The sequence below is a fragment of the Myotis davidii genome, unplaced genomic scaffold (assembly GCF_000327345.1).
Source record: "Myotis davidii unplaced genomic scaffold, ASM32734v1 scaffold1344, whole genome shotgun sequence".
Classification (NCBI taxonomy): Eukaryota; Metazoa; Chordata; class Mammalia; order Chiroptera; family Vespertilionidae; genus Myotis; species Myotis davidii.
The window spans coordinates 74,739-86,286 of NW_006294772.1; the positions used below are offsets into that span (position 1 = coordinate 74,739).

At 38.7% G+C, this 11,548-nt stretch overlaps 1 protein-coding gene across 2 annotated transcripts in view; it reads left to right on the forward strand.

The window, feature by feature from the left end:
- The window catches only part of MORF4L2 (mortality factor 4 like 2), a 12,547-nt gene extending 4,048 nt beyond the window's left edge, over positions 1 to 8,499 (forward strand). The window contains exons 3-4 of one of the 2 annotated variants that reach the window (XM_015567572.1): positions 4,852 to 4,974; positions 6,948 to 8,499. In XM_015567572.1, coding sequence (XP_015423058.1) covers positions 6,972 to 7,838 — 867 coding nt within the window. In that variant the 5' untranslated portion in view covers positions 4,852 to 4,974; positions 6,948 to 6,971 and the 3' untranslated portion in view covers positions 7,839 to 8,499. The remainder of the gene's footprint in view (positions 1 to 4,851; positions 4,975 to 6,947) is intronic. The other variant, XM_006769317.2, reaches the window with a different exon arrangement.
- The last annotated feature ends 3,049 nt before the right edge of the window (positions 8,500 to 11,548 follow it).

The window sequence follows — 11,548 nt, forward strand, 5'->3', positions numbered from 1 at the left end:
TATGGCTTTACTATGATAATCAAACCAATGTGATACTGGTGTGAGAACAGACATATTGCTGTGACAGAATAGATAACCTAGAAACTGATAACTTTAAAAATTGAATAATCAGCCCAGCTGGTGTGCCTCAGTGGTTGAGTGTCAACCTCTGAACCAGGAGGTCACAGTTCGATTCCTGGTCGGGGCACATGCCCTGGTCCCAGGCTTGATCTCTAGTATGGGGCATGCAGGAGGCAGCTAATCAATGATTCTCTCTCATCACTGATATTTCTATCCCTTTCTCCCTCTCCCTTCCTCTCTGAAATCAATAAAAATATTTTTTAATTGAACAATCAAAAATTACTGGGAAGAGAGAACCTTAAAAGAGACCCATATACCTATAGGAATTTAGAATGTTATAATAGCATATCAAATCAGTGGGGAAAGGATGGGCTCTAATATTGGGGAAAATTTGTTATATATTAGGAAGAAACTAAAAAATAATAATAATATAGGAAATTATTTTTAAACCACTCTTTGGGAGCATTTTTCCTAGGCATGACATAAATGCCAAAGTTCACAAATGAAAAGGTTGACGTATTGACAGTTTGGACAAAATATTTCCAACATATCAAAAGAAACTTAGTATTTAATCATTACGAATCAATAAAAGAAACAACCTAGTAGAAAAGGGGCCAAAGTATTTACATAAGAAAAGGATATATATGAAAAAATGCTCAATATCACACAAATAATTCAAATAAAATATCTTCTTAGATCCTCCGTCTCCCCCACAAAAAACAAACAAATTTTTCTTTAAAATGTTTATCCAGTGTTGCTGAAGGTGTGGATGAACGAACTTTTACATTTTTGCTGGGAGTGCAAATTAAAGCAGTTCTTTACAAAGTAATTTGCCTCCATCTCATCAAAGAAATTAGCAAATCCTTTGAACAGTTTTCACTTCCTAATGCTCTAATATATCTATACACTGATGTCTGTTACAGCATTTCTATAATAATGAAGTATTAATATGGGACTGGTTAAAGTATGCTCTGTATGTTAATATGGGACTGATAAAATTATGCTCTGTAGAAATTACAGAATTATGGGGATATTAAAAAGCATGAGCTAGGTATATACAGACAGAAGGAGGTCCATGAGAAAAGTTGCAGAGCAATATGTATTTCACTTTGTCAAGACCAAGTTAATGCATGATATATGTCCACTTATGTGTATAATATACACACTTAGTTTTAAAGGTATGTTATTTGTGTAAATGTGTACATAAAAAGATATGAAATCATTCTGGGATTGGGGAGGGGATGTGGTAAGGAGAATGCCTGCATCTTTATGTATTTGGTATTCATAGGTATATAAAGATTACTCAATAATTGGTGCCACAAAATAAATTGTGGAAAAGTATATAGATTTTCAGTCCATAATTTACATAATAAATTCTGGGTAGATTAAGGAATTAAAATATAAAATCCATAAAAGTATGGCATCTTAATTTTTAAACTTAATGAAAGGGAAAACTACATATTTCATCATATAAAACTTAACATCAGACGTAAAATGTCTGAACTATAAGTGTTGGAATCACTAAATAATTGGGTCAGTGGGGGAAGGGAGACATACGTAATACTTTCAATAAATAGCAAGTGAAAAACTAAACCCATTTTCTTTACCAAATTTACAAATTAAATGACAATAGCCAAATAGCCAGTGCTATTTGACCAGAGTATGAGATGGGAAATTGGGAAAACTTTTGGGGAAAGTAATTTGGCAACATATTACCTCTTGACCCAGTAAATTTGCATCTGGGAAACTTACAGGAATAATATGAAATGCTTTAATTACAGGATAAATTGAGGGGGCGGAAATAGCAAATTTTTTTAAAGGGAAGATCTGAGATTTGATGTCCAGTAGGAGCTCATCTCTGTTTAAATAAGTATTTACACAAAAATTTAAGGTAGACAATTAAGGCAAACATACAGATATGTTTTCATAATGCCTGAGCTTGACTTACAGAAGATAAGTAAAAAAATATTTGACAACTTATCCCTAAATTGTGCCTCCATTCCCCCCATTAGTTGAATCACCTCACTTTGATTCACTATAGTATACCCACCGGGGACATAGGTGTTGCTTCAAAATAAAGCACTATAAAGTACCGACTTTTTAAAGAAATGGTCTTTTTATAAAAAATATATATTTTATTGATTTTTTACAGAGAGGAAGGGAGAGGAATAGAGAGTTAGAAGCATGGATGAGAGAGAAACATTGATCAGCTGCCTCCTGCACACCTCCCACTGGGGATGTGCCCGCAACCAAGGTACATGCCCTTGACTGGAATCGAACCCGGGACCCCTCTGTCCGCAGGCCAATGCTCTATCCACTGAGCCAAACCAGTTAGGGCATAAAGTGCCAACTTTTCAAATGAAGGATGTGCCCAGCACATCTGTCACCGATCCATAGAGGTAGAGTGCAGTGACCTGAGTAAGGCTATCCATATACTTCTGTGACAAGTAAGAACCAGTCAATCAAAAGGATGGGTATTCCTTACATTTGCCTGGCTTCTGGCTCACAGGTAATAATAATTGCTTGATCTGTAGGATACTCAGGTGAAAATAAAGGTGCTGAGACAATTCTTTAGAAAGGCAGCTTCCCTGGCTTTATTCGCTGGGCACAAACCTTGACTAGTGGTACAGCTATTTTCTGTGCAGTGTCAGATATTTCATTCAACTTGGGACTGTATGTAAAAGATAGAAGAATTGTAGAGAATGACAGAACTCACCCACTTAATGAGAGCCAGGTAGAATTCTTTTTGTAGTTTTATGCATACCAGTACACACATAATAGATACCAATACAGCCGAAACCGGTTTGGCTCAGTGGATAGAGCATCGGCTTGTGGACTGAGAGGTCCCAGGTTCGATTCCGGTCAAGGGCATGTACCTGGGTGGCGGGCACATCCCCAGTGGGAGCTGTGCAGGAGGCAGCTGATGTTTCTCTCTCATCAATGTTTCTAACTCTCTATCCCTCTCCCTTCCTCTCTGTAAAAAATCAATAAAATACATTTTAAAAAAATAGATACCAATACGTTCAGCTATCATTCTTAAGTTCCTCCTCACTAAGTAATTGCGGATGACCAATGTGCCTTCCAGAACCGTTTACTGTCCAATCTGGCTCTACTTCTGTGTGTTCTACAGTCTGGTTGGCACTGGCCCGTCTTCTTTTCTCTAATTTATAGATTAACTATTCCCTTGTTTATGGAAGCTCTGTACTATATTAGCCCCTAGGTGGTTTTTTTGAATTTCACCTATATTACTTAACTATGTCCCCATCACAATTCTTTTTAGAAAAAATTATTTTGTAAGCATGATAGTTTATAATGTCATGCCACACTGGTCACTGATCCTTCACAGATTCCCAGAGGGTCATTTTCTGTATTCACAGATTTTGATGCTGAGGCCCACAGTTGCCCTTTAATTTCTACTCAGAACTTTGTGCCCTTTCGGATATCATTTGTTTAATGAAAGCACTAGCACCAGGCCTTTATTTCCAATAACTGGCTTCCCTGATTCGGGGCTGTAGCTTTCTAGCATTGCTTATATCTTTATTTCCCCCTCGGGGCTTCCCTGACACCTGCCCATGTTGTCTTAAGAACTGGAGGTTGGCAATGGACACAGACACTGGGGCAGTGGGGGCTTGCCTGGGGTGGGAATGGCTGGGGCGGGGGGGTCAATTGGGGAAAAAGGAAAACTTGTAAAAAATGTAAAACTTTAAACAATAAAAAATAGAAAGAACTAGATGTTGGCTAGAGGGCTTTTTCTGTGGGTGAAAGTTGTAGTTACCAGAGAAACCTGGTCCACCATCCCCCATTCTTTCATAGAGGTTACCCTGACCGTAACAGTCTGGTATTTCTCTATCAAGATATTTTTCTATGCACTTATACACATTGACTTACAGCAGAAATTGGATCACACTGTATATTAGAATTGAGACTGATGCTTATTTCTCTCCCTGTACTGTCTCTTTGGGATCCTATTGTACCTATTATGCAACCTGCCTATTTACCTAATCTGTAATAATAAAAGCATAATATGCTAATTAGACCGGACATCCTTCCAGATGAAGTTGGGGCTGCAAGGGCAGGTGGGGGCCAAGCCCCTTGCATGAATTTCATGCATTAGTCATCTAGTAATATATAATCGAACATCTTTCCATGTCAGTGCATGGTCTCTGCTTAATTCATTTGAATGTTCTTCCATAGTGTGCATACATAATTTAAATTGCCGTCCCACCCTAGCCGGTTTGGCTCAGTGTGGATAGAGTGTCGCTTGGGCCCTGGTCAGGACTCATGCAGTAGGCAATCAATCAATGTGTTTCTCTCACATCGATTTTTCTCTGTCTTGCCCTCTCTCTTCCACTCTCTCTAAAAATCAATGGAAAAATATCCTTGGGTCAGGATTAAAAATAAAAATAAATTGCCATATCCCTATTGAAGAATAATTAGGTATTTCAGCTCTCCGGTATTTAAAAACATCCCTGCAATGACCATCTTTATGTCCTTGTTAACATGTGCAGGTATTCCTGCAAGGTAATATGTTAGCTGTTTAATCACATCATGTTTATGAAATTCTTAACATGAACCTGTGAAGGCTATAGGTAATTTGCCACATTCCATAGATGAGAAAAAGTTTACATATCTTGCCTAAGGCCTGACTACTCAAATAAGGTGGAGCCTAATTAAAATAGATGTCTAACAGCAGAACTCGTTTTTTTCCCTGATACCACAATTGTAAACTGTGTGTTTATAATTAGATTATTTTTATTTTCTGTGTTTCACAAAAACTCGTCTTCATTGCAGATACTTGCTATCCTTTCTAGGTTGTCTCCCACCTCATCCTTCTATACCATCCCAGAAGATCTATAAGATTCAATCTGGAAAAGCATTAGAAGTTCTTAGAAGACCAGGAAGAAAGAGGATTATGTAAGTCAAAGAAATTGTTGCATTTGTCACACTATAAGAATCTTAGAACACTATTTTTCATCATATCTTACTAGCCCTTGCTGCTGCATTTTATACTATAGATTTTCCCTTTTCCTTATTGAAACTCAACCTATTTGGCTTCTAAAACAACATTCTCCTAATTCTCTGTGGCTACTTTGACCACTTTGTTTTACCTGTGGTCTCTCTCTCTCTGCTCACCTCTTAAATATTCTTTCCTAGTTTTTTGTGTGTGTTTTTTCCAAGAATCCCATACTTGGTTCAGTTTTTCTTCCTCTCCTCTCCATGAATGATTTCATTGATTCTCATAATTTCTGCTACCATCTGTGTAGTGATTTGGCTCAGATCTCCATTTCTGGCTCTGACCTCTCACCTGAGCTTTAAAGTCATATGTTTACTGAATACCTCACACTTAATAGATCCAACACTGAACTTCTTTCTTCTCTAATCCATTTTCTCCTCTGGATGTAGTCTCATTTGGTGATAATACTAATGACCATTCTCAGTACCTGGAATCATCACTGACTTCCCCCTCACCAATTTATCATCTCTTCCAACAAGCTATCATGAAAGTGTATCATGCACCATTTATTGTTTGCTCCCAAAATAGCCTATTTATAGCTATTATTGTACTAACCTTGTTGTTTTTATTTTTAATTTATTTTTTAATTATAGTGATTAAACAGGTATATACCTTACGATGTGATCGCCATAAGTCTACTACCCATCTAACACCATACATATAGTTACTGACTATATTCCCTATTAACTGGTAATTTGTACTTAATCCACTTCACCTTTTTCACCCATCCTCCCACCCCCTCCCATCTGGTAGCCATCAGTTTGTTCTCTGCACCTATGAGATTCTTTCTGTTTTGTTCATGGATTTTGTTTTTTAGATTCCACATATGAGTGAAATCATGATATTTGTCTTTCTCTAAGTTATTTTACTTAGCATAATAACCTCTAGATCCATCCAAGCTGTTGCAAATGGTAAGATTTCATTCCTTTTTATCGCTGAATAATAAAGATGTGGTATATATATATACATCTTTATCCATTTGTCAATGGACACCTAGGTTGCTTCCGTATCTTAGCTATTATAAATAATTCCACAATGAACATAGAAATACATATATCTTTTCAAATTAGTGTTTTGCATTTCTTCAGATTAATACCCATCAGTGAAATTGCTGGGCTACCTGGTAGTTCTGTTTTTAACTTTTTGAGGAATCTTCATACTGTTTTCTATAGTGGCTGCACCACCATGCAATCCCACCACTATGCTTGTTTTATAATTGTCACTTTAAATATTTGAATCCCTAGCACATAGCATAACCTGTTCTGAAGCAGATATGCAGTAATGTATGCTGACTGAGTAGATTAATGAATGGATGAATTACCTTTTTCCTATTTTATTGCTGATTCCAAAGTAACCATTAAAAGTCAGTGCTTTTATTAATTCATTAATTACCCAGGTTTAAAATTGCAGAGCCACTTTTGACTCCTCCCTCTCCTTCATTTACCAAATTCTGTATTCAGTTTCTCTTGACTCATCATCCTAGTTCAGGTCTACCTGGACTTCTACAGAAACCTATACTGTTACTCATTTTGTCTCCAGTTAAGTAAATCTTTCTTATTTCTTTCTTGTTGTCATTCTTCCTGTTGAAAAGTCTTGAATTTCAATTCCACTGCCTTTTGTAATTTCTTCCCCACTTAATTTATTTTCTTCTCCAAAATTATATTCCTTTGTCTTGGGTGGTATCAAAATTAGAATTTATGGTAGGTCTGATGAGGTAGTGGGTGGTAGTGAGGATAAAGGGAGGGGGGTAGTAAGTCACTTAGAAATGGCTCTGAAATTCAAATTCCAAGAGAGTAGCATGTACTGTGCTTTGATGGGCCTTTATGAAGGTCATTATAGAAAACAACCAAGTAAAATACTTTATATATTACAGTGGTTGAAATAAAAACAGGGTTGAATGAGTTCCAGAAAGCAGGGCTCTCAAAATCGTGGACAACAACCTGCAGAAGAAGACAACTTCAAAAAACCAACTAGAAGCAATATGCAGAGAAGTAAGATGAGGGGAGCCTCATCAGGAAAGAAGACAGCTGGTCCACAGCAGAAGAATCTGGAACCAGCCCTCCCGGGTAGATGGGGGGGTCGCTCTGCAGAGAATCCCCCTTCTGGATCCATGAGGAAGACCAGAAAAAACAAGCAGAAGACTCCTGGAAATGGGGATGGTGGCAGTACCAGCGAAGCCCCTCAGCCACCTCGGAAGAAAAGAGCCCGGGCTGACCCCACCGTTGAAAGCGAGGATGCATTTAAGAATAGAATGGAAGTTAAAGTGAAGATTCCTGAAGAATTAAAACCATGGCTTGTTGAGGACTGGGACTTAGTTACCAGGCAGAAGCAGCTGTTTCAACTTCCTGCTAAGAAAAATGTAGATGCCATTCTAGAAGAGTATGCAAGCTGCAAGAAATCGCAGGGAAATGTCGACAATAAGGAATACGCAGTGAATGAAGTTGTTGCGGGAATAAAAGAATACTTCAACGTGATGTTGGGCACTCAGCTGCTCTACAAATTTGAGAGGCCCCAGTATGCTGAAATCCTCTTGGCTCACCCTGATGCACCCATGTCCCAGGTGTATGGAGCACCACACCTACTGAGATTATTTGTAAGAATCGGAGCAATGCTGGCGTATACACCCCTTGATGAGAAGAGCCTTGCATTATTGTTGGGCTATTTGCATGATTTCCTAAAATATCTGGCAAAGAATGCTGCATCTCTGTTTACTGCCAGTGATTACAAAGTAGCTTCAGCTGAGTACCACCGCAAAGCCCTGTGAGGGTCTACTGACCACTCACTATTATGTCTGGTATCTGTAAACACTCTTTTTGTTCTTAGTCTTTTTCTTGTATAATTGATGTCCTTTAAAATTGCTAATGTATAACAGGGCTTATATTTCAGTTTTTCTGTTTTGTTTTAAACAGAAAATAAAAGGAGGAGTACAAGCTCCTTTTCTCATTTCAACGTTGCTACCAGTGTACGCAGTAATTAGACAAAAAAAGAAACATTCAGTAGAACATTTTCTTGCATAGTTGACAACATTGCTTGAATGCTGGTGGTTCTATCCCTTTGACACTACACAATTTTCTAATTATGTGTTAATGCTACGTGATAAAAATGCCCTGATTCCTAGTGCCAAAGGTTCTATGCAATGTATATACCTGAAAACCCATGCATTTGTGCTCTTTTTAAAATGGTGCTTGAAGTAAAACAGCCCATCCTCTGCAAGTCCATCTATGTTGTTCCTTAGGCATTCTATCTTTGCTCAGATTGCTGAAGGATGGTGGTTTGTCTCATGGTTTTTGTATTTGAGTCTAATGCACGTTCTAACATGATAGAGGCAATGCATTATTGTGTAGCCACGGTTTTCTGGAGAAGTTGATATTTTAGGAACTGTATTTCAGATCTTAAATAAAATTTGTTTCTAAATTTCAAAGCAAGTAATTTGCATTGTGCCTTTAATATTACTAAAACTTACTGGTCAGCAGACCCAGGAAAGACCTGGGTGGTGTCAATGTTCTGACTCCTGGTGAATTCCTTTTTCTGTTGGGTGTGGCAGCCTGGAGTGTGCCCTGTCAAGCAAGTTGCCCCTCTCAGTGTGGCTTCTTAAGGTGGGATCACTTTATAGTGCTGCTTGGAAGAGCCATCTTTGGTCTCTGCTTCTTGCCTCTATGAGTTGGGCTGGGTATAATAGGATATTTTGTGGGTATTACAACAGTCCCTGAAACTTATGCTTTGCTCTTTCCCATAAGAGGAAGCATGGGCAGCCCCCTCTGTATTACCTCTATCAGAGATATTTGTAGATTTGGGGGCAAGGATAACAAGCAGCTTTCCCTAGTTTCAGCATTAATGTCATATTTCCTGTTTTTATAATCCCTTGGACACAGCATTGTGAATCCTAGAGTAGAGGATCTGTGGAGGAGAGGGGTGATATTGGATGCCTATGCTTATGAGTCTACCTTATGTGGAAATTTATAGTAAGAACAAATATGGAAGTAAGAATCACGTATACTCCTACTGGATCAGTTCAGGGTCCCAGCAGGAAATAAGTGGGACTCAAAATGGATGATATAAGAGGCTTAATAATGAATTTTTCCCAAGCTGTCAGCAGAAGAGTAGGAGGGTCATGGTCTGCTAGGACTGCCACATTAAAGCCCCACAGACTGGGTGGCTTAAACAACAGGAATTTATTTTCTCACAGTTTTGGAGGCTAGAAGTCAGATCAAGGTGTCAGTGGTGTCGTTTCTTCTGAGGCCTCTCTCCTTGGCTTATAGAAGGCCACTTCCTTGTGACTTCACATGGTTTTCCTCTGTGCCTATCTGTCCTAGTCTTTTATTATAAGGAACCCAGTCATTGGATTAGGGCCCACCCTGAAGACCTCACTTGAACTTGATTCCTTCTGTAAAGACTCTTCAAATAGTCACATTCTGAGGTACTGGGAAGGTTAGGACTTATGCATACAAATTTGGAAGTGACACAGTTCAGCCTGTGATATGGTGTTACTACCTCTAGGAAAAGAAGGGGAGTACAAGTGGAGGTGAGAGGAAGGAGCAGGGTAAAGAAAGAAAGTGGGAGCAGTGAGGGCTTACTGGAATGGTAGACAGCTGTATGGAATGGGCCACCTACTAGCAGCTGTGATCATACGGATGTAGTCAGCTTAACCCCTTCCCCGGCAGAAACGTGTATACACGTTTTCACAAAATGTTCTTTTTCAGTCGTCGACGAGTATACTAAGAAAATATGGTAAAAAGATGTGGTTTATAGGAAGACGAGTTACAAACTGTTTTCATAACCAGCATCAAAAATACTATATAGAACCAAAATTAAAAAATTAGTCTGAAAAAGAAACGTTTTTAACAAAAAAATTGTTGGGGAAGGGGTTAAAGAGAATCAAAGGGAGAATCCAGGAGGCGGGGATGTACTTGACCTCACTCTTCCCTCCTTTCTATCTCCTACTGGGTATTTCCCTTTGGCAAAACTAGAAGCCAAAGGGCAAGGAAGACCTTTGATGTAATTTATATAGACACAGAGGAGGGAGGAAAAGTAGATCAGGGAGACAACTGAGAGGTTTCTAGCACACATATTCCTGAAATAACCATAGTTCATACCATATATTCTTAGAAGAATTGTCCTCTGTGGGACCTAGGGCCTGCAACTACATGAGTTCTTAAGAACTCATCAATTCAGAGGACAGTTGTAAAATAGCTTGTGATACTCATGAAACACTCTATAAGGGTTTGTTTCCTTTGTTACTAAAACTTTGAATAGGAGGTCTAGCAAACAGATGGATCTTAGCTCGCATATTAGAAATACCACATTTTAAAACTACCTTTAACTGAGCATAAAATGACCTTGAGACCTAACCATAGCATGTTGGTGTATTGGGGTTCCTCATCTCCATTAGCTGTGCAAACATTCTATGGTGTTAGTACCAGATCTCAAGTAGATTCCCACTGTTATCAGATGTCTGTCCACACTGGTTAAGGATGAGATGCTCATTTACAGTATCTTTAGCTCCCTTGTCCCTCCTGCCCCTATCCAATTCTCTGGGTACGGGAATCTTTGGCAAGACTAGGTGCCCAGCTTACCTGAGCCTACCACAGAGTCTCCCTTGGATCCTGACATGGAAGAAATACTCTTATCTCTGCTACTGGAAGGACCTGCAAATCCTGACCTCTCCTCTTCATGCTCTCAAATGCCCTCCATTCCTATCCAGGGACATCTGGCTTGATTTCGTCAAGGAATATAATCCTTTTCAAAATGTAAAAGCCACTGGCTTCCAGCAGCTTCTACTTCCAGTTCTGCCACAAACCTCCCTCTCCTGGATCTCTGCAGGACATGGAAGAAAGAGAAAAGATAAGAACACAATACACGTTAGCATCTCAATGACTGATAATTCAGTATTTTCCAGTTAAGTTCCTACGTGGTTTCTTTTTATTTTAGCTGATTTCTCCTCTTAGTTCCTTTTTTTAAAAATGCCTTACGCTATTCAAGAGAAGCCTAAAGTACTTTATTAGGATCTAAATCAGGCCATCCTATTGATAAAAGAAAGCAATTATAATAAGTGTTCCCAAACTATTACCTAAATATCTGTGGATTTAGCCCTAGCCAGTTTGGCTCAGTGGATAGAGCGTCTGTCTGCAGACAAGGATCCCAAGTTCAATTATGATCAAGGGCACATGCCTGAGTTGTGAGCTCGATCCCCAGTAGGGGGCATGCAGAAGGCAGCCGGTCAATGATTCTCTCTCATCATTGATGTTTCTATCGCCCTCCCTTCCTCTCTGAAATCAATAAAAATATATGTATTTTTTAAATATCTGTAGATTTAGCAAGATTCCCGATTCTGAAACTACACAGATGATATAATTTCATCTAACCATCTGGATGCCTAACTGGCTTTCCTTCTAAAAATAAAGGGTGGTTTTAAAGTACTGTATAAATTAAGTACTGTATATTTTCCCCATGAGGTTCAGCACACAGCTGACAAGG